Source organism: Chiloscyllium plagiosum, chromosome 1 (genome assembly GCF_004010195.1).
Source record: "Chiloscyllium plagiosum isolate BGI_BamShark_2017 chromosome 1, ASM401019v2, whole genome shotgun sequence".
Lineage (NCBI taxonomy): Eukaryota > Metazoa > Chordata > Chondrichthyes > Orectolobiformes > Hemiscylliidae > Chiloscyllium > Chiloscyllium plagiosum.
Genome location: NC_057710.1, coordinates 41,172,555 through 41,197,051, shown reverse-complemented (window position 1 = coordinate 41,197,051; position 24,497 = coordinate 41,172,555). Strand labels below are relative to the sequence as shown.

Here is a 24,497-nt window from a genome sequence, read left to right as displayed (position 1 = left end):
GAGAGTAAACCGGTTGATGTGGTGTATATGGATTTCAGCAAGGCATTCGATAAGGTTCCCCACAGTAGGCTATTGTACAAAATGCGGAGGAATGGGATTGTGGGAGATATAGCCGTTTGGATCAGTAATTGGTTTGCTGAAAGAAGACAGAGGGTGGTGGTTGATGGGAAATGTTCATCCTGGAGTCCAGTTACCAGCGGTGTACCGCAAGGGTCGGTGTTGGGTCCACTGCTGTTCATCATTTTTATAAATGACCTGGATGAGGATGTAGAAGGGTGTGTTAGTAAATTTGCAAACGACACTAAGGTCGGTGGAGTTGTGGATAGTGACGAAGGATGTAGTAGGTTACAGAGAGACATAGATAAGCTGCTGAGCTGGGCTGAGAGGTGGCAAATGGAGTTTAATGTGGACAAGTGTGAGGTGGTTCACTGTATTCTGGTTACTCCGACCAAAAAGTATTGCGCTAATGGTCAGATTCTTAGTAGTGTAGATGAGCAGAGGGATGTCGGGTCCAGGTACACATTTCCTTGAAAGTTGACAGGTTTGTTAAGAAGGCATACAGTGTTTTAGCTTTTATTAATAGAGGGATCAAGTTCCGGAACCATGAGGTTATGCTACAGCTGTACAAAACTCTGGTGCGGCCGCACTTGGAGTATTGTGTACAGTTCTGGTCACCGCATTATAAAGAGGATGTGGAAGCTTTGGAAAGGGTGCAGAGGAGATTTACTAGGATTTTGCCTGGTATGGAGGGAAAAGTTTGCAAATGACACAGATCGGTGGAGGGACAGCTAGTGTTGAGCAAATGACACAGATCGGTGGAGGGACAGCTAGTGTTGAGGAAACAGAGAGGCTGTAGAAGGATTTTGACAGACTAGGAGAGTGGGCAAAGAAGTGGCAGATGGAATCTAATGTGGTAAAGTGTGAGGTCATACACTTTTCTGGGAAGAATAGAAGCATATATTATTTTCTAAATGGGGAAAGGCTTTGGAAATGTGAAGCACAAAGGGACCTTGGGAGTCCTCGTTCAGAATTTTCTTAAGGTTAACATGCAGGTTCAGTTGGCAGTTAAGAAGGCAAACGTAATCCTAGCATTCATTTTGAGAGGGCGAGAATACAAGAGCAGGGACGTACTGCTGAGGCTGTGTAAAGCTCTGGTCAGATGGCACTTTGAATATTGAGAGTTTTTGGCCCCATATCTAAGGAATGATGTGTTACTGTGGGAGAGAGTCCCGAGGAGGTTTATATGAATGATACTGGAATTAAGTGCTTGTCATATGAAGTACAATTGAGGACTCTGGTCTGTACTCAATGGTATTTAGAAGGAGGAGCAATTGCGTTGAAACTCGCAGAGGACTGAGAGGCCTGGATATAGAGTGGACGTGAGAATATGTTTGAGATGTGGAGGAATTTCTTCAGCCAGAGGTTGGTCAATGTGCTAAACTCATTGCTGTGGAAGGCTGTGGAAGCCAAGTCATGGGTTGTATTTGAGATAGATAGGTTCTTAATTAGTAAGGGGATCAAGGGTTGTGGGAAAAAGGCAAGAGAATGGAGCTGAGAAACATATTAGCCATGATTACATGGCAGATCAAAATCAATGGGCAAGATGGCCCATTCCTTTCTGCTCCTTTCTTTTATGGTCTTTTGCAGAGAAGCCATAGGAGCCAAATCTCTCAAATTTCAAATGTAAATATAGATTAATAATTTTAGAAATACCAGAACACATTTCCAAGGTTCAATTTCCACATCATCTTCAAAAATATTGGCAGATGGGCTGGCTGCCACATGTGTAAAACTGATTGGACTTGGACATTTGAAAGTTCGACTTAGTGGAAGTCACGTTAACCTGATGCTTTGTTGACCCAGAAATCACTTCACTCTAACTGGATACAATGACCTACTAATAGCACTGTCCAAAATATTAACCTTTAGATGTATGGGCCTAAAAAGGAATCCAGAAAGTAAAGTAGACAAGGTCCTGAGCTGCACAATTTCAATATTTATATCACAGGCATAACAAGATGGAAAATAGGGTATATAAGTGTTTTAATTCCTTGGTTACTCATTCATGGTGGATTATATTTTAAAAATGTCACAACTGGCATTTACCTGCGATATATTAAGATGTTTTCTAGTAAAAATAATTGAGTTGCCTCAGCCACACTTGTGGATAGCAGCAATTTCAACTGGACAACAATGTCCAAAGGCCTTGCTATTGTTGCTATAATTTAACAAGACGCAAGGTCAATAGCCTTACAATTCTGGAATCAAAATCCATAAAAGTGTTCAGGGTCTGGAAAACTTTCAGGTCCTTATGTTGGTGATAAATGGGAGTCTATACTTTCCAAAGATAAAAAAGTGACAGAAGAAAAGCAACAATTATCATCCAACTCACTGTTTTATCTGTAAAAAGAAAACGTTACACTGCAAGTGTTGTATTAGTATAATGTCCGAGATCTCCATCATGATTGGGATATCAGTTAATTAAGTGTCAGAATGCAGACATTTGCGACCTGCACTTTTTGTTAACGTCACTCTTCATTGAGAATGATGTTTACTGCTTCATGTGAAGAACAGCTTTTCCAACTAAATTTAGTCAACAGAATTCAGGAATGCAGAGCCTTCTATCCAAGATAATACTTAATATCAGCACTCCGATAAATTCATACATGCCTGCTATGGAAACATTTGTTTAAAAAAACACAAAAAATTAAAATAAAAAAACCACAAAAAATTAAAATACAGAAACTAAGGGATGCAAGACTTATTTTAAGAGCAACTTTACAGTGATGTGAATATTTATGTACAGCAGAGGAACAGTTTCAACAAAGACTGAAGACCGCTCACTATTGTACCAGGATTAACTGTTTAATCACACTTTACCTTCCAGAACCATTGAATGACCGGGTGGTTTGTGCAGTAGTTGTTCTTATAAACAGTGTGTTGCCGCCAGTCATTGACATCCACATCTCCAAGACCACACATCAGCAACTAGAAAATAAACACAAATTACACAAAGATTTAGGTAATTTACTCTGTACTTGCAGAAGCATAACTTGTAAATTATCCACTAGCTTTAAGTGACTGATTGGGAATGCAGATGTGGCTATCTGCATTTCTGATTAGCAAATGAAAATGGGAAGGGTCAATATGACAAGACACTTTCTTGCCCCCACCCATGAATTTCATTAGTACCAGTTGCAAAATTCACCACAATTTAAATATGTGAAGCTTTACCTTCCTAACTAATCATATAAAGCTGAATTTTATAGACTATGCACAGATGGGAAAGGTGATGGTTGGATCCATAAATGAAGGAAGCATATCCACTGACTTCCCTGCCCACCTCAACCACTGATCCCACGTTACTTTGAGCAGTGGGGACGCTGTTGGGCTGGCCACCCTTCAGGAGCTCAATTAATGACATCAAATTGGGAATTAATAATCTATTAAGGGATTCATTCCACTGCCACACTGAATTAATGGGTGGCCTGAAAAGTCAGTGCTCAACACCCAGCCTGACAAATTTAAGTCTACATGTCACTTGCCAGTCAGAGGGTGGGAATGTGGTAGCTGTTACTGGACCTCTGGTGCCACTCCCTCCCACTGTTTTACCTCCCTACATACTCACTCCTTCTCTACTGCCCTGCCCTATATGTCTCCCCACTCTCACATCCCTTTCGATCTCAGATTTTTGCATCAGTTGCTTAGCATAACCTCCTTGGCCTACTTGCAGCACCAGAAGAGGCCACGATTCATGTTTGGTGCTGCAGGCCTCCAAGTAGGTGGCACTTCTGAGATGCAGGATTTCTTCCTGGAAACTGATGGAAGCCTCAGACTAATTAAAGAACATAGAACATAGAAGAATACAGCGCAGTACAGGCCCTTTGGCCCTCGATGTTGCGCCGATCCAAGCCCACCTAACCTACACTAGCCCACTATCCTCCATATGCCTATCCAATGCACGTTTAAATGCCCATAATGAAGGAGAGTCCACCACTGCTACTGGCAGGGCATTCCATGAACTCACGACTCGCTGAGTAAAGAATCTACCCCTAACATCTGTCCTATACCTACCCCCCCTTAATTTAAAGCTATGCCCCCTTGTAATAGCTGAAAAGTTGCCTGAATAATTAAAGCAGGACAGGCAGCGAACTGGAGGTGGGCTCTCCTGCAATATGCATGTTATGATGCAGTGTACTCACCAACAATGTATAACCCAGCACAGTTAATCTGAAAAGTTATTACCAACCACTTCAGCACTACCATAAAGCCTTCAGCATTCCAATATTCTCAAATGCTACAGTTTTTCCACATCCGGTCACAAATGATAGTGGACAATTAAACAACTTAGTGAAGGACCACACTGTGTGAAAATCTCCATCCACAATGGAGGTTGGGCGGAGAATAAGGACAGGTACGTGAATATGAAAGTCAAGGCTGAAACTTTTGCAAATATTTTCAGCCAGAAATGCCAAATAAACAATTCATCTTAGCCTCTTCATTGGATCCCCAACATCATAGAAACCAAACTTCATTTAATTCAAATCATTCCATCTGATATCTGCAATGATATTGCTTGCATGCATTGACATTTGCTGTTGAGCTTACAATGGTGATCTAGTTCTGACCCTGGTGGTTAATTTGAAGCCACAGACTTGAGATGCTTTTTCTGTTCTTGAATATAAAATTACGCTGAGTCCACAGTGCAAAACCTGACCATCAAGCACAACCGATCCAGACTTGACTTAATACTCCACAAGAGCCTCTTACTACTTCTCTCTTTCACTTCTGATCCTGTTACTGAAAAGGCTCCGGGCATTGACAACACTGTGGCTGCAGTTCTGAACTGTTGCCCCCGACAACCAACCGTGGCCCAAGCCAAGCAGTTCCAGTATAGTTGCAACTCCAGAATCTAGCTGATAAAGTGGACAATAACTAACCAATCAACTTATCAAGTATCAAATCATAAGATAAATGATAGAAATGGACTTCAATGTTTCTATCAAATGGTCCTTATTCACCAGCACCCTGCTCACAGTTTGTGTTTTAAAGAGACCACTTGGCTCCAGATCTCACTCCAATCTTCATTCAGATATGTATACAACAGAGCTAAATTCCAGAAATGAGGCAAGATTGACTGTCTGACATTAAGGCAGAATTTGGAGAGATTTGTCATTAAAAAGAGACCTGGTAAACTGATGCTGATGGAAATTGGAGAAGGTTTGGGGGTTGGTGGGCAGACTGGTTCGGGGGGAGGGGCGGGGGGAGCACCTCCAGCTGGAGTTAAAATCAGCATAGAGTCAGAGATGTACAGCATGGAAACAGACCCTTTGGTCCAACCCCATCCATGCCGACCAGATATCCCAACACAATCTAGTCCCACCTGCCAGCACCTGGTCCATATCCCTCCAAACCCTTCCTATTCATATACCCATCCAAATTCCTCTTAAATGTTGCAATTGTACCAGCCTCCACCACATCCTCTGGCAGCTCATTCCATACACGTACCACCCTCTGTGTGAAAAAGTTGCCCCTTAACTCTCTTTTATATCTTTCCCCTCTCACCCTAAACCTACGCCCTCTAGTTCTGGACTCCCTGACTCCAGGGAAAAGACTTTGTCTTATTTATCTTATCTCTGCCCCTCATAATTTTGTATACCTCTAAGGTCACCCCTCAGCCTCTATCGCTCCAGGGAAAACAGCCCCAACTTGTTCAGCCTCTCCCTGTAGCTCAGATGCTCCAACCCTGGCAACATCCTTGTAAATCTTTTCTGAACCCCTTCAAGTTAAACAACATCTTTCCAATAGGAAGGAGACCAGAATTGCATGCAATATTCCAACAGTGGCCTAACCAATGTCCTGTACAGCCGCAACATGACCTCCCAACTCCTGTACTCAATACTCTGACCAATAAAGGAAAGCATACCAACCGCCGCCTTCACTATCCTATCTACTTGCGACTCCACTTTCAAGGAGCTATGAACCTGCACTCCAAGGTCTTTATTCAGCAACACTCCCTAGGACCTTACCATTAAGTGTATAAGTCCTGCTAAGATTTGCTTTCCCAAAATGCAGCACCTTACATTTATATTGTCTCAGTACAAGGGACACACAAGCCTTTAGGTAAAGATGCAAGTTATTTAATCCCATAGTTAGTCAACCACTTTTGATCAGCATTAGATATAAGCAATAAGAAAATAATAGCACAATTTTATTGATCTCCCACTGCTTTGGCTACATGGGTAAATGTCTAGAAGATGCTTATACTTGTGGAAAAATGTTTTTACCCAATGATAGTAAGAATGAGAAACCCACCATCATAAGAATTAGTTGAGATAAACTGCACAAGGGAGAATGAAATGGAAGGATTTGATGACAGGATCAGAAGTGAGAGAAGTAGTAAGAGGCTCTTGCGGAGTATTAAGGCAAGTCTGGATCGGTTGTGCTTGATGGTCAGGTTTTGCACTGTGGACTCAGCATAATTTTATATTCAAGAACAGAAAAAGCATCTCAAGTCTGTGGCTTCAAATTAACCACCAGGGTTGGAACTAGATCACCATTGTAAGCTCAACAATGTCAATGCATACAAGCACAAAAATATACTTACTTTAAAAAAAACTGATACAAATATGGACTAGGTCTGGCTACAATCTAGTTTAAAAGTGAATTTGATTAATTTGTACAATCTTGTTGATTCAAATTGGAAACTGTGCAAAGATAGTTGCTGTGCTTCAGTTGAACCACTGGGTAATTCTGATGCTTTGCAACCATCCAACATCACCAATGGAGTTTTGTTTTAAGCTTCCAAACTATTACGGGTGTTGGGCAAGTCGAAGTTGGAGAAGAAGTTAAAGATTATAACTGAAGACAGAAAAAAAACAAGACAAAACAAAAACAAACCTCAAGTTCATTTTCATCAAATATTTTAATCAAGTCGATTGGGATGAGTTCCGTGAAGCCCTGCAAATGGATTTGTGAAAGAAGAGACTGGTCACTGTTGTGTGGAAAACATGAACACTACAACAAATAATCATATTTCAAATAAATATCCATATGTTACCACTTCTTTTAGTTAAGAATTAAATTAGCCAAGTACTACTCTAATAATCTAAATTAAAAAGATACTGGATATCTGAAATAAAAACAGAAAAAAATGCTGGATAAACTCAACAGGTCACGAAGCATCTGTAGAGAGAAATATTTAATTTTTCAGGTCGTGACCATTCATCAGAACCATCTTTTCACTAGTTTAACAGTTCTGATCAATTTGAAACATAAAGAACATGAGAAATAGGAGCAGGAGTAGACCATCTGACCCATTGAGCCTGCTCTGGTATTCAGTAAGTTCATGGCTGATCTTTTCGTGGACTCGGCTCCATTTACTCACCCACTCCCCTTAACTCTTAATTCCTCCATTGTTCAAAAATCTATCCTTCCTCAAAAACATTCAATAAGTTAGCCTCAACTGCTTCACTGGGCAGGGAATTCCACAGGTTCACAACTCTTTGGGTGAACAAGTTCATCCTCAACTCAGTCCTCTCTGTTTACCCCCCCGCCCCAGCTCACAAGCCTCATTCCTGATGAAGGGCTTTTGCCTGAAACGTCGATTCTCCTGCTTCTCAGATTCTGCCTGACCCGCTGTGCTTTTCGAGCACCACATTCTCGACTCTGATCTCCAGCATGTGCAGTCCTCACTTTCTCCTCAGTCCTAAATCTGCTCCCGCCAGTAGAAACAACCTCCCTGCTTCTTTATTATCTATTCCCTTCATAATTTTATATATTTCTGTAAGATCCTCATTCTTCTAAATTCCAATGTGCATAGTCCTAATCTACTCAATCTCTCCTATGAGCCAATCCTCCCAACTCCAGAATCAACCCAGTGAAGCTCTTTGCATCCCATCCAGTACCAGTACATCCTTGCTCAAACTTAGATGTCAGATGACACCAGGTTATAGTCCAACAGGTTTATTTGAAATCACACACTTTTGGAGTACTGCCACTTTGTCTGATGAAGTCGCATGATTTCAAATAAACCTGTTGAACTATAATCCGGTGTTGTGTGACTTCTGACATCGTCCACCCCAGTCTAGCATCTGCACCACCTCATCATGCTTTCTCAAGTAAGGAGACCAAAACTGTACACAATACTGCAGGTGTAGCCTCACTGGCACCCTATATAGCTGTAGCGTAACCAGCCTGTTTTAAATTCCATCTCTCTGGCAATGAAGGACAATATTCCATTTGCTTTCTTAATTCCTGTTGCACCTGTAAACCAACTTTTTGTGATTCAGGCACAAGGACACGAAGGGCCTGTTTCCACACTGTAAGTAATCTAATCTAAAAAAAAAAAAAATATTCCATTTGCTTTCTTAATTCCTGTTGCACCTGTAAACCAACTTTTTGTGATTCAGGCACAAGGACACCCAGGTCCTTCTGCACAGCAGCATGCCGGAATTTTTCACCATTTAAATATTAGTCCATTTTGCTGTTATTCCTACCAAAATGGATGACCTTACATTTACCAACATTGTACTCCATCTGCCAGACCCTTGCCCACTCATGTAACCTAACTATAGCCCTTTGCAGACTTTCAGTGTCCTCTACACACTTTGTTCGACCATGTGTTAATGTTAACTCTGTCTTTCTTCATAAAGACTACCTGACCTGCTATATATTTCACCAATATTTTTCAATCTTTGTACCAAGAAAAAAAAGTTTGAAAAATCTTTGTCTTTTTCTTTGTTATCCTTACATAGTTTAACAATCCAAGTGGAGAAAGTGAGGTCTGCAGATGCTGGAGATCAGAGATGGAAATGTGTTGCTGGAAAAGCGCAGCAGGTCAGGCAGCATCTAGGGAACAGGAGAATCGACATTTCGGGATTCCTGAAGAAGGGCTAATGCCCGAAACGTCGATTCTCCTGTTCCCTAGATGCTGCCTGACCTGCTGCGCTTTTCCAGCAACACATTTCCATCTCTAACAATCCAAGTGACTGAGGAAGCTGCCAATCTGGTATATAAAAGTTAAAAATCACACAACCCCAGGTTATAGTCCAACAGGTTTAATTGGAAGCACACTAGCTTTCGGAGCGACGCTCCTTCATCAGGTGGTTCACCAGGACATCAGGTGCTTCATCAGCACAACCACCTGAAGGAGCATCGCTCCGAAAGCTAGTGCTTCCAATTAAACCTGTTGGACTATAACCTGGTGTTGTGCGATTTTCAACTTTGTACACCCCAATCCAACACCGACATCTCTAAATCAATCTGGTACATAATTAAGAATTACAGAAACAGTAGCATTTTGCTTTAATTCCTAGTGAGGAAGGGCTTGGCTGCTGCTTAGCATCCTGCAGCAAGAGAATTTGAAACTGAACTTCTTCTCTATTGCTCCATAGCTAAATTTCATGGACTCTTCAATGAGCTACAACACTTGGCTGCTTAAAAGGTTTTTTATAAACAGATAAATGCTATTGCCCACACATTATTGTAGTCACTGTTTAATACCATGTTGTCCAAATATATGTTTATTTACTTTATTTCACAGTGGCAAAACTGAAGATCTAACACATTGAGCGACACAAGAACTCAAAATCATTCTAAGAAAACTACTATATGTCAGTTATTCTTAAATTTACGTCAATGCTACGTTGTGCTGCCTGCATGACATGAGGTAAAGTGTGCTGAGCACCATCTTGTGGTATCGCTAAAGCACTGCATGAATTTTTTGCTTCCAATATTACATGAGCTGCTAGCACACATCATTCAAACAAAACGGAAGTCTGGATAAAAGATGCTACAGAAAACAAATTTAACAGGATACGCAAAATGTTTCATTTTGAGATCACATAACTTCATCCCGCATTTACTCTTGTGGGCAGCAAGGTAAAATGTTAAAGTTGCTACTGTCCTATCAAACCATGGGTCTGTCCTCTCATTTGAGCGAGAGGCACAAACTGGTGGTAGTTTAACCCAAAAGTTCCCACGTCTCAGGCAAGTAGGCATGTTGAAAAGGAGAGTCCTTATTTTAGATGGTGTTGGAATGTAACACACGCTGTTGGCATCACTCTGCACTTGGAATTCAAAAGATATACAAATAGAAACCCTGCTACACACACTTCTTTCTGCAATTAACATCTTACAAGTCATGATTAAATTAACATTGCTGGCATATGAAACAGACAGTTCAACATGAATGTTGAATTCTACTTTACAAAAACAGTCATTACCTCCATGAAGGCATTCATCTGTTTCTGCACCCGATTTACAAATCTCCACTGGATGACTAAACTACAGGTGGAGAAACAAAGTAAAAATCAGACCCAGAAGCCAGCCAAAAGACTCAGAATCTTATCTTCAGCTTTGTAAATACTGTAGCTAATTATTGGAGTAGGCAGCCCAATGTTTTAAACAGGAGACAGAATTTGCAATCTATCCTACCATGATTTTAAAATTACCAAATGCATTTACAAAATTGACTTGCTTTCTCTAATTACAGCACAAAATCTGTACTAACTGACCTGCTGTATATTTCACTAGCATTTTTCAATCTTAGTACCAAGAAAAAAATGTTTAAAAAAAAAGTCTTTTTCTTTGTTATCCTTACACAGTTTAACATTCCAAGTGACTGAGGGAGGCTGTCAATCTGATCTATAATTGGGAATGCTCCAAGGAAACAGCAGCATTTTGCCTTAATTTGAGACTGCACTGTATGAAAAAGCACAAAGCTCATCAGATCTTCTGGTTTCGGACAGGGATGTGCAGCAAATTCTGGTATCAACCAAAAATACATACAGACCTTTTATTTCAATTTGTTTAGTGATCATAACATTTGAGAGAGCAATTCACAAAAGCCCAGAAGAAAATCCATTACAATACGAGAGAATATTTAACGCATCATTGAGGGAAGTGTTCAAAGAAGATATTGAAAAGTGGAAGACAGTTAAATAAAGTAAATATTCACTTACTCAATATATTCTCTTTTGTTCTCATTAGTAACCACCATGTCTGAACCATTGGGTTTCAGATCCACTTGATAGGTCTACAAAGGACATGCTAAATTATTGAAGGTGCACAACAGACAGGATGTGAAAAAAGATGATACTCAAACAAAAACAGATTAATCTGAGACATTGGGAAGAAGTGAGGACTGCAGATGCTGGAGATCAGAGTCAAGAGTGTGGTGCTGGAAAAGTACAGCAGGTCAGGCAGCATCCGAGAAGCAGGAGAATCAACATTTTGGTCGTAATCATCGACATTTTGGGTTTCCCCATTCGTGATGAAGGGCGTTTACCCGAAACGTCGATTCTCCTGCTCCTCAGATGCCTGACCAGCTGTACTTTTCCAGCACCACATCTTGACTCTGATCTCCAGCATCTGCAGTCCTCACTTTCTCTTAGTTGATTTCAACCCAACTGTGAAGCCTCTTCCAAGGATGCCTACCTTGAAGAGGTTCTCCTCCTCTCTCTCTCTCTATATATACAAGGATCTCATTGAATGTCTCTTTCACTGCACATCCAACACCCATCCTCTACCCTGAAGCTCTTCAGTTATGTCCTGAAGCAGACTCGCTACCACAGCCACATCTCCTTCCTCAGTGCCTGCCTACAGAACTGACTGATCCAGATTCCTGATGAAGAGCTTATACCCAAAACTGAAGAAGGGCTTATGCCCGAAACGTCGATTCTCCTGTTCCTTGGATGCTGCCTGACCTGCTGCGCTTTTCCAGCAACACATTTTCAGCTTATACCCAAAACGTCAATTCTCCTGCTCCTCTAATCTGTGACATTGATCCATTTGAATTATTTCTTCACTGTCGCTGGGTCAATATCCTGGAATTCCCTCCCTAAGGATATTTTGGGTCAACCTAAAATAGACTGCATCAGTTCTAGAAAGCAGCCTACTACCACCTTCTCAAGGACAATTTGGGATTGGCAATAACTGCTGGCTAGCCAGCAATACTCATGTCCCAAGAGTAATTTTAAGAAAAAAGTTAATTGTGATAATCGATTTAAAATTGAGGGGTAAAGATCTATTGAACCACAAAAGATTACTTGGTTCAGCTTGGGTAAATGGCTTTTAACAGTGTTTTTAAAGGCTCAATTTCATGCTTCATTTATAAAAATAAATGTGATTAACTTGAAATATTGCAATATTGACATCTGTTCAGGTTAGTAATCTACATACCTGCCCAAAATTTTCTTCATCTATACAAAACCGGAGGTCGAGCTCAGTTGGGTCATTTTCAAGAATCCATTTCAAAGAATTGAAATATTCGCCATCCTGAAAAAGAGGAACCCAAGTTTCAGGAGCTTATGAAATATTTGAAGGAGAAAAACAAATTTGCAGTGACCATCTGATTCAGGAGCACTTCTTTGTGCCTTTCACCACCATTTCTTTTGTCATTTCATCCCATTTGCTTTCCACCTGAACAGACCTCTCCATCTGCTTGTTCTTTGATACACTGGCATTCTTTCCTGCCCACCTTAAAAAGTGTGACATCTCCAAGCACAGCCAGTACTTATCTTCAATAATAGATGCAAAATGAGAAGTAATGCATGCAATTAAAATTATTACAAGAAATAGACTATAAAAAGTATCTGAACAACCTAAAAAGTGTGAGGTGTAGCTTATTAAAAATGGTCAGTGGATATGGAATCAATGATTGAATTTGTACAAGCAAAACAGTACATTTATTTTCAGTAGCATACCACTCATTGTTGGTGGCATTACCACTATCACTAGATACGGTTTGTAAAATTATTTCTTCTTCCTGTCATGCCATGTTAAGCTTTCCAACAAAATGTGCATGTTATGTTGATAGCAGTTCAGCAGAAAAAAAAAGACTTATGACAACACAACTGAAAAAGCAGTCGTTCACTCAACACGGTAACTAAGATATACAGAATGATCACGCATGGATGCGTATAAACTAATAACGCTGGCTGATTTGAAAGAATGTCATTCAAACCCCTTTTAGTTTACACCATCCACTTAGCATACTTCATTACCAAGTGCCTACTGTGATGTTTTGTACATATAGGAGCTGAGAAAATGTTCAGTTATATCTAATTAAAACCTATTCAGTTTTTTTGAAAATACTTTTATAAATATTCCTTAAGGTAACCCAAATTTCACACAAGTAGTTGCATTCCTAAAAATTGCAAAAAATACAATCTTGCCCCATACAAATTGAATATCTAAATTCAAATATATCGCAGTCTTTAGAATGTGTTGCTAGTTTAGTTAATGCGATGGGACAACACATTGCAACAATTCTGTGTAGCCCCAAGGAAGACAATGGAAAGCCAGAGGTAATGTCACTCCAATGATATTGCAACTAATTTCAGAGTCAATAAGAGAGAGAGAGAGATAAATGAGTGTATGACTGACTTATGATTGTCTAATGATTATTGGCAGGAACTGAAAGGTTTCTCTAGTACTCACCACTGACTCCATATCTTTCAGCGTAATGGATTTTCCTAACATCATCTTGTAAAATGGTCTTATAAAGAAGCCTACAATAAAAGGAAAATGAATAAGCACAAAAGCTTAGCGAATTAAAATATTTGTCAAGTATTAACAGGAGTTATTTCATGGCATTATACTATAGAACAATCGCCATCAGCTAATGGTTGGGATGGTGTGCTGCCACCAATCCTCCTTTCTACTCTTTAAAACAAAACATTGATCAGGTTAGACACTGCAACATCATCATCAAAGTTATAGAACTGGAATGGAAACTTATCAAAATATCATTATCCACAGAGATGAAAATAATCACGCAACCTGCAATCTGTTAATAACATACCGAAGAGAGACCGTATCAATTTGGTCACATGACCACCATGCAAACTATCATTCATGGGAGAAGCAGCTGTTTGAGCTACCTTCTAGAACGCTTGCAGTCCACTTGGCATAGGTAGACTCACCATGCTGTTGGGGCGAGAGTTCCAGGATTGTAACATTGAAAGAATTGTGATGGACTTCCAAATCAAGATACAGAATGGCTTCAAGAGGAATTTGTACGCGTGCATCTGTCCCACTTTTTAGAAACAGAAAATAGCAACATGTGTAGGCAATTTGAGCCTGCTGTGCCATTCATTATGATCTTCGCTGATTATTCAATTCAATAGCTTGTTCCTGGTTTATCCCCATATCTTTTGATTCCTTTAGCCCCAAGTACTATATGCAACACCTCCTTGAAATTGCACAATGTGTTGGCCTCAATTGCTTCCCAGTGGTTACAATTTCCACAGGCTCATTACTCTGAAGAAATTTCCTGTCCTCCCAGGCCTAAATAGTTTACCCCTTATCCTCAGACTGTGACACCTGGTTCTGGACTCCCCATGATCAGCAACACTCCTCCTGCATCTATCCTGCCTGATCCTGTTAAAATTTTATAGGCTTCTAACAAAATCCGGCCTCATTCTTCTAAACTCCAGTGAATATAATCCTAGCCAATTCACTGTCTCTTCATACATCAATCCCCCCATTACCATGCACTTGAATTTTGGAAACTAGTTCTTGTGTGGGACTTCTGTTGAAAGCCTTTTGCAAGTCCAAGTAAAAAATATCTATTTGCTCCACTTCTTCAACTCCATCGAACATCCTCCAATCCAGAATTCCAGTAGACTGGTGTTTTAAAAAATTCTCAAGGTCAGGTTCGTAGGAGAGTAGTCTGACACAGAACAAACGACCAAGAGGCGAGTCTTTCTTCAACTCCATCGAACATCCTCCAATCCAGAATTCCAGTAGACTGGTCAAGCATGATTTCCCTTTTGTAAATCCATGTTGACTCTGTTCAATATCCTGCCACTGTATTCCAAAGGCACAACTATTAATTCCATTATAACAGACACAAGCATTTTCCCCACTACCGCCATCAGCTGACGAGTCTTAGTTTCCTAGTTTTTGCCCTTCCTCCCTTCTTAAATAGAAGGGTTCCATTAGCTACCCTCCAATTTGTAGACAGTTCTTCTAGATTGTTGCCATTGGGGGTAGGAAAGTGCTTGTTCATTTATCTATTTGTTCTAGGCAAAATATCACTATTTATTGACAGCATTACTAGATTATTGATAGAGTCATGGAACTGTACAGCATGGAAACAGACCCTTCAGTTCAACTCATCCATGCCAACTAGATATCCTAAATTAATCTAGTCCCATTTGCCAGCATTTGGCCCATACCCCTCTAAACCCTTTCTATTTGTATACCCATCCAGGTGCCTTTTAAATGTTGGAGTTGTACCAGCCTCCACCACTTCCTCTAGCAGCTCTTTCCATAAATGAATCACCATCTGCCTGAAAAAGTTGCCCCAAAGGTCCCTTTTAAATCTTTCCTCTCTCAGCTTAAACCTATCCCCTCTATTTTTGGAGTTCCCCACCCCAGGGAAGACTTTGTCTATTTATCCTATCCATGCCCCTCATGATTTTATGAAATCTCTATAAAGGTCACCCCTCAGCCTCTGACCCTCCAGGGAAAATAGCCCCAGTCTACTCAGTCTCTCCCTATAGCTCAAATCCGCCAACCCTGGCAACATCCTTGTAAATCTTTTCTGAACCCTTTCAAGTTTCACAACATCCTTCCTAAATCATGCAGACCAGAATTGCACACAGTATCCAAAAGTGGTCAACCCAATGTCCTTTACAGCCACAACATGATTTCCCAACTCCTATACACAACGCACCAACTAAGAAGCAGCACTCCGAAAGCTTGTACTTCAACATAAAACTTTTGGACTATAACCTGGTTTTGAGTTTTAACTATGCCCAATAAAGTAAAGCATACCAAATGCCTTCTTCACTATCCTATCTATCTGTGACTCCATTTTCAAGGAGCGATGAACCTGCACTCCAAGATTCTTTGTTCAGTTACAGTCCACAGGACCTTATCATTAAGGTGTATAAGTCCTGCCCTGATTTGCCTTTCCAACATGCAGCACTTCACATTTATCTAAATTAAACTCTGACACTTCCCTGCCCACTGGCCCATTTCATCAAGATCATCATTCAGATTCAGCTTGTTTAAAAAATGCATTTGGTTTTGATATAAGAATGATATAATACGTAAACCATTCAAGGAGAATAACAACAACTGTACATTTCTATAGTTAAATGCTTTCCTTGCTTGCAATTTTAATGTTCAGAATTAAAGATACATTAATTCTTTAAAGCTCCTTTCAGTAGGCTCAGTGATGCCTTGTAGGGACACCCCATTAGCCTTCAGTACATTCAATGAATGAGCAGCCACAACTCTTGGCATTGAAAAAGTTCAAAGAATACGCAGTCCATCGAATGAACAAAATCTTTCCTTATCTTGTGGGCGGCACGGTGGCACAGTGGTTAGCACTGCTGCCTCACAGCGCCAGAGACCCGGGTTCAATTCCCGACTCAGGCGACTGACTGTGTGGAGTTTGCACATTCTCCTCGTGTCTGCGTGGGTTTCCTCCGGGTGCTCCGGTTTCCTCCCACAGTCCAACGATGTGCGGGTGGGTTGCGCTTCGGCGGGTCGGTGTGGACTTGTTGGGCCGAAGGGCCTGTTTCCACACTGTAAGTAATCTAATCTAATCTAATCTAATCTTAGTACTTAAAGGCTGATTTCTCATTCTGACACTATGTCCCCGAGTTCTGGATTCGATACAAAATGCTTTTGAAAAGCTTTTTCAATGGCAATCATGCTTCATAAACAATCTCCTATTCCAATCAAAGAAAATGCAGTGCGGTTGTCTATTGCATGAAAGGCTCAGTGCTTTAACTTTGAAAACAAATTGAATAATGGTGGAAGAGGAATGACTCATATCACAATCAGGAGATAAAAGGAATTTTTTCTACAACCAAATTCTACTAGATATACAGTGCTGGCCACCTGGTTTTGTGATTCATTGCCCTTTTATGATTCATACCAACATTTCCTTAAAAGTCTCAGTTCGTCAAACTGCGTAATGATTTAAGAATTCTGGTTAACATATGCTCACTTGTAAGTGCCACTTCATAAACAAAACATTCAGCTTACCATCCAGTAGCTTTCCATGGTGCACGGCCATTCCAGCCACACGTCCAATAAACTTGAAGTAAGAAAGATGGTCTTCATTGCACAAGCCAGAATTCGGGTTGATCTGAAGTGTGTAGTTATCCCTGTTTGAGATGTATATTAAAAAGAAGCTCTAAAAACTGAAGAAACTAATTAGGCATTGTTCAATATGGGTTATTTAAGCAAATGTAAAAATCAATCTCTTGAGACATTCTGTGCTTCAGTGCATCATGATCAAGCAAGTTTCAAGTGATTCGAATTTCAAGCATCACTTCAGCCTAGGCCGAAGAATGGTTTGTGTGTTGATACCTTCAACATACATATTCACATAGAGATTGGAATAAATAAAAACCCAGCTGTGCACTTCCAAATTAAGAGAATCTCAAACAAAATCAATGCAGAAATGATTAAGTTAATTCATGTATTGTTGCTAGCAGTCAACAATTTTAAATATTCAGCTACCAAAAACAGCTGTTGAAGGAAATCTACAGATATAAAGCCTCAGATCATTGCAAAATAGAATTCTTCGAGGGACAGACATAATGGTGAAAGGCTCATTTTCTGGCTGGAAAATCCAGCATTTTAAGCTCATAATCTCAAAACAACGAGTAGATTAAACATGTCGGAAATGAGAAGAGAAATTTATTCATTCAGTAGGTTGGATGTCTTTGGAATTCTTTGCCCAGTTACCCAGGATACTTCGCTGTGGCTTTATTCAAGAGGGGGATCAATAGCTTTTAGGCCCTAGGGGAAATGAAAGGAAATTGAAAGAAGTGGGAAAGTTGAATTGATATAACATAATAGCAATTATCTTACTGAACAGTAAGCAGACTAGAGGGGGAGCAATGCTAATTGTTTTCCTATTCCCTACGTTCTTACGTCATCAGATTGACTCAGTGACTACCTTTATATTGCAGTCAATCATGTATTTTGTACATATTTGGTACTCAACCAACACAATGTGCTCAGAAACAATAAGTGAATACACAATATGGTTTTAGGTGACACTCAAAAGTGAAAAATACTTGTCAGGACATCACAAGATTTCAATAATCTTTTTCAAATGGTGTTCAAGAGCTTCAATATCCATTGGAAAAGTCAGACTCTCACTTTAATTTTAAAATGTCATCTTAAATAATACAAAAAATCTCTTCACACTGTTTTGAGATATTATTCTGGGTTATATGATTAGGACTGTGTAGCGTTTGAATTTTGAAACTTCTGACTGGAAGTAATGTGGAACCCTACTGACAGAAGTTGGTGGAGCTCCCCAAAGTCTGTATGGATGCAATTGTGACATTGACAACTTTTTCTTTGCTACTGTTCAACAGTTCTCCATTTCTGTTGAGATTTTCATCTTTAATATCACAAAATAGATGATCTGTTAGTTAATTACATGTAACAGATTAGGCTTCTAACTTTAACTCATTTGTATGATCAAACTTGCATGAATTCCTCCTGAATGGATGTTTTAAGAGAGTTGAACAAGTTAACAGAATAGATAGAGAAACTATGTCCTCTAGTACGAGAGTCTAATGTAAACAGGCAGAACCTCAATGTTAGAGATAGCGTGTTCAGAATAGTCAGAAAGCACCTCTTCACACATGAAGCTATAGAAATCTATTGTTCTCACCCCAAAACATTGCTCAACCGAGACAATTCAACATTTCAGAACTATACTTGTTAGCGATGTGTAGTAAACAAGTTGGAAAAAGGCTGCACTTGAAAAAGGTACCGATTATCCTTGATTACAACGAATGGTGCAAGTGATCAAATAGACATCTTGGCCTGCCGACATGAATTTCAAGGTGTTTGCTAATTATAGAAATTGATGTTACAGTATTTCTATGTAGGAGGGCAAGTTATTGTAGATGAAAGGTATTACACACGTACGTGGCTGAATATTCAAAAAGCCCATAGTAAGGATTGAACATTTCTTTAGATAAAAGGAAGAACCACTCTCTTGCGACACCTCCGTAATCAAGTCCTTTCTCCGACTCAAATTCGATCCAAAGTCTGGCTTTTAGTACGTCTGGTCGTTTTAATGACATAATACGTCGGTAAGACTCCTCCAGAATGTTGCCTCTATGCAGCTTCATTTCAAATCTATTGGGTATGTCAGCCTGGAACAAAAACAGAACCATAAATAGTCTGGGTGAAGGAACTGAAAGCATTCTGTCATCTGGAAAATTAGCAACAAAGATAGGTGAAGAGACAGGTAGTGTTGTGGAGACTGAGAGACTGAAGAAAGACTTATACAGGCTAGGATAGTGGGTAGTCAAAAAGTGTGGCGCTGGAAAAGCATAGGCCAGGCAGCATCCGTGGAGCAGGAGGAGTAAAACGCTCATAGTCTGTAGTTACACTGGCACTATTCCCACCTTTTTCTTTGCTACACCGATGACTGCATCAGTGCCACCTCATGCTCCCACGAGGAGGTTGAACAGTTCATCAACTTCACGGGTACCTTCCACATTGACCTTAAATTCACCTGGACCATCTCAGACATCTCCCTCCCTTTCCGGCGACTGATTCAACACGGACATCTTCTACAAACTCACTGACTCCCACAGCCCCTCCTGTAAAAATGCTATCCCTTACTCCAAATTCCTCCGCCTCCGCTGTATCTGCACCCAGGAGGGGCAATTCCATTCAAGACATCGCAGATGGCTTCCGACTTCAAAGACCTCAATTTCCCCTCCCACAAGGTCAACAATGCCCTCCAGTGCATCTCCTCCACTTCCCACATCTCCACCCTTGAACCCTATTCCTCCAACTGCAACAAGTATAGATGGGCGGCGCGGTGGCACATTGGTTAGCATTGCTGCCTCACAGCGCCAGAGACGTGGGTTCAATTCCCACCTCAGGCAACTGTCTTGTGTGAAGTTTGCACATTCTCCCAGTGTCTGCGTGGGTTTCCTCCGGGTGCTCCGGTTTCCTCCCACAGTCCAAAAATGTGCAGGTTAGGTGAATTGGCCATTCTAAATTGCCCGTAATGTTAGATGTAGGGGTAAATATAAGGGTTGCTCTTCGGAGGGTCAGTGTGGATTTGTTGGGCTGAAGGGCCTGTTTCCACACTGTAAGTAATCTAATCTAAACCCTCTTGGTCCTCAACTTCCACCCCACCAATCTCCAGATACAACACATCATCCTCCACCATTTCCACTACCGACAGTCAGATCCCAGCACTAGGGATGTATTTCCATCCCCATCAACAGTCTACAGAGACCATTCCCTCTGCAACTCTCTCATTAGATCCATGTCCCAATCAACCCACCTTCCCTTGCCACCTGCACCCACACCTCCCCCCTCACTTCCATCCAAGGCCCCAAAGGATCCTTCCACATCTGGCAGAGATTTCCCTGCACATCCAAATACCTCATCTACTATGTCCATTGCTCTCAATGTGGTCACCTCTACATTGGGAATACAGGACACCAACTCAGAGAACGTTACAGAGAACATCTCCGGGACACGCACCAAACAACCCCACTGCCCTGTGGCTGACCACTTCAACTCCCCCTCCCACTCTGCCAAGGACATGCCAGTCCTGAGCCGCTTCCTCCGCCCAATCCTAGAAGCCTGGAGGAAGAACGCCTCATCTTCCTCCAAAGACATGGCATCAATGTCAACTTCATCAGTTTCCTCATCTCTCCTCTTCCTCCCTTATCCTCAAACTTGGCACTGCTGTCTTGTAGTTCTCTCACCTGTCCATCTTCCTTCTCACCTATCCACTCCACCCTTTGCTCTGGACAATCACCACCACCCCCAACCCCCAACCCCCCCTCCCACCATCATGTACCAATCGCCTTCCTAGCTACACTTCCTCCCCCGCCCCACACCTCTCATATTTATCTCTCAGCCCTCCAGGGCCCCACATTCCTGATGAAGTGTTTATGCCCAAAATGTCAATTCTCCTGCTCCTCGGATACTGTCTGACCTGCTGTGCTTTTCCAGCACCACACTCTTCGACTCTGATCTCCAGTCCTCACTTCCTCCTAGGAGAGTGGGCAATCAAGTGGCAGCTGGAATAGTTCGTGGGGAAGTGTGAAGTTATATACTTTGGTAGGAAGAACAGGTTATCTTCTAAATGGTGAAAAGCTCCAGAAATCTGAAGCACAATGGAATTTGGGAGTCCTAGTTCAGGATTCTCTTCAGGTTAACATGCAGGTTTAGCTGGCAGTAAGGAAGGCAAATGCATTGTTAGCACTCATTTCAAGACAGTGAGAGTACAAGAGCAGAAATATACTGCTGTGGCTGTAGAGGCCATAGTCAGATGAAATTTGGAATATTGTGAGCAATTTTGGGCCCCATAGCTAAGAAATTATTTCCTTGCGTGGGATGGGTGGGGGTCAGGGTGGGTCCAGGGGATGTTTACAAGATAGGAAGGATGTTGTTAAACCTCAGACAGTGCAGACAAAATTTGCAATGATGTTGCTGGGATTGGAGGTTTCTGAGCTATAGAAAGAGGCTTAAAAAGCTGGTGATATTTTTCAGTGGAGGGTGAAGGGCTGAGGGGTGATCTTATAGAGGTTTATAAAATCATGAAGGACATGGAGGGGATGAAGAGTCAAGGTCTTTTTCATAGGGTGGGGCAGTGCAAAGCTAAGTTGAGATTTAAGAAGGACCTGAGGGGTAACCTTTTCATGCAGAGGACGGTGTGTGTACAAAGTGAGCTGCCAGGGAAAGTGGCAGATTACAACATTTAAAAGGCATCTGGATGGGGTACATGTATAGAAAGGGTTTAGAGGGACACAGGCACAATGCTGGCAAATAGGACTAGGTCAGATTGGAATGTCTGGTCAGCACGAACAAGTTGGACCGAAGGATCTGTTTCTGTGCTTATGACTCTATGACCTACCCAATGGAGTTTAGAAGGATGAAGGGGGCTTTTATTGAAGAATCACAGAATAGAGAAATGCGTGATGTCAGCGGACGTGGAGAAGACGTTTCCATTATTTGGAGAGACAAGGACCTGAGTGAAGGGATGACTGTTTAGATCGAGATAAGGAGGAATTTCTTCATTCAGCGGATGGTGAATCTGTGGAACTCATTGCTGCAGAGGACTATGGAGGCCAAATCATTGAGTGTATTTAAGACAGAGATAGATGGGTTCTTGATGAATAATGGGATCAAGGCTTACAGGGAGAAGGCAGGAGAATGGGAGTTGAGAAACATATCAGCCATGATTGGATGACAGAGCAAACTTGATGAGCTGAATGGCCCAACTTTGCTCCTGTAACTTATGGTCTTATAACTGATTGCAGCTACTCAGTCCCTCCAAAAGTCATATTTCACTACCATCAGAAATGGCATATTCATTCAGGGTAGTTAAGAAAAATTGAAAATTTGTAATCTTATTGACGCAAAACTAAATTATAGAAACATGAATTGGCGATATGTGCGGGAAAGCACTCACAAAGTATAACCTGGTATATTTGATCCCAATTTGCTTTTAATCTGCATCTTGCTGATGTCATTTTGAACCTCTAAAACCAAGTAGCACTAGAAAAGCAAAGACTACTTATACATCCAAACATAGTTCGGAATTTTATAATAAAGCAAAACCATCAGGAAAAAGATGAATGTTCTGCAATTTCTTTTTATGTACTTGTATTTTGATATCTGCCGCAAAAGCTAAACAAAAATACAATACAGTATCGGACGTATTCTGGATTATGGAAACGTTAACATTGAAGACAGACAATTTCAAAATATTGATATCGACTGTAACAGTGCTAAACCCAGTTATTAAATGGACTAAACTGGAGACTTATTTGAAGAACATCTGGATAGCCCTTCAACACAGGTGTTGCTTGATAATTTCACTTTTCCAAAGCTGTTTACTGCTTCGAGCCATGTATTTCCACGACAGTTTGATCAAGAAAGTACATGAGGGCATAGGTTTAAGGTGAGAGAGGAAAGATATAAAAGAGACCTAAGGGGAAACTTTTTCACACAGAGTGTACATCTCTATGACTCTATGTCTCGCACTCTGCAATATATCAGTCTGAAATCTATTCCTGAGACAACATATTGCATACTTACAGGCTTCTTTAGCTTCTTCCGGAAGTAGTCGTACTTCTGTTTGAATTCCCTGGAATATGGCACAGCCTACAAGAAAGCAGATTTATTTTGTCAAAAAATGACTAAAATAACACCAGTCTTTATAATTTAATTACTGGAAACTCGCCGTAATTGACAGTGATTGTTCTTCATCATTCGAAACGTAATATCGTACCCCTTGGGATTACGACAACAGTTAATTTTCTTTCAGCTTTTTTAAAAAATATATTTTTATTGAAAAATTGATTTTTTTAATATTACAAATACAAAACAATACAGTTCAAAACAATGCACAGAAAGAACACCAATAAAATAAAAAAACAAACTGCTCTCACGTACAAAAGTATAAATAGGTATAGAAAAATATTTAGATATAAAACTCCAACTAACTACTTAACTAAATAAATAATAACAAATAAACAAATAAATAATAACAATACAGCTCAGCCAAACAAAAAACACACTCTCGAATATTGAGAGCATTCGTTTTCACATATTCATGTGATCGCAGATCCCTCTGTCTGGATATAGGACTCGTAAAACACAATCGTTACAGCTATATAAAAGCCCTCATTAGTGTGGCAGATAAATCTATGTCTAGGTATTCAAAAAGGGCCGCCACGTCTTGTAGAAATCCTCAGTTTTGTTCTGAGAAAATCCAAGGGGGGAGATGCTCCATAACAATCTTCTGCCAACCTGACAGGCCCTGGGGTGGGGGGTTTCCAATATCCAACCTAACAAGATATTCTTACTTGTGCAGAAAGTGACGATGTTGAAATTTTATTTACTTATGCGCATCGACAGGGAACACACTGGGCAGACCAAGAGGAGGAGAGATCGGGTCCTTCTCCATCCTTACACCCAAAATCCCCTCCAATATACCTACCACACTGTTCCAGTATGTTTTAAGCCAACCACAGGACCAGAGACAATGAGTAAGAGTGCCCAGGCAAACCGTGCACTTGGGACATGTTGAAGATAACCCTGGTTTAAACAGGGAACAAACAGTCTGGAGGCTGGCTAACGTGGTGCCACTGTGGTAAAGACAAGCCAGGGAACTATAGACCAGTGAGCCTGACGTCAGTGATGGGCAAGTTGAAGGGAATCCTCAGCGACAGGATGTACATGTATTTGGAAAGGCAAGGACTGATTAGGGATAGTCAGCATGGCTTTGTGCAGGGGAAATCATGGCTCACAAACTTGATTTGAGTTCTTTAAAGTAACAAAGAGGACTGATGAGGGCAGAGCGGTAGATGTGATCTATATGGACTTCAGTAAGGCGGTCAACAAGGTTCCCCATGGGAGACTGGTTAGCAAGGTTAGATCTCACTGAATACAGGGAGAACTAGCCATTTGGATACAGAACTAGCTCAAAGGTAGAAGACAGAGGGTGGTGATGGAGGATT

At 40.8% G+C, this 24,497-nt stretch overlaps 1 protein-coding gene across 21 annotated transcripts in view; it reads right to left on the bottom strand.

Moving 5' to 3' along the window:
- The window catches only part of nedd4l (NEDD4 like E3 ubiquitin protein ligase), a 485,500-nt gene that overhangs the window by 19,151 nt on the left and 441,852 nt on the right, over positions 1–24,497 (bottom strand). For all 21 annotated transcript variants that reach the window (XM_043677840.1, XM_043678365.1, XM_043677695.1 and 18 more), the window contains 9 exons: positions 23,074–23,139; positions 18,922–19,151; positions 17,011–17,132; positions 13,444–13,514; positions 12,184–12,279; positions 10,965–11,038; positions 10,227–10,287; positions 6,901–6,960; positions 2,881–2,988 (listed from right to left, as the gene is read on the bottom strand). In XM_043677840.1, coding sequence (XP_043533775.1) covers positions 2,881–2,988; positions 6,901–6,960; positions 10,227–10,287; positions 10,965–11,038; positions 12,184–12,279; positions 13,444–13,514; positions 17,011–17,132; positions 18,922–19,151; positions 23,074–23,139 — 888 coding nt within the window. The remainder of the gene's footprint in view (positions 1–2,880; positions 2,989–6,900; positions 6,961–10,226; positions 10,288–10,964; positions 11,039–12,183; positions 12,280–13,443; positions 13,515–17,010; positions 17,133–18,921; positions 19,152–23,073; positions 23,140–24,497) is intronic.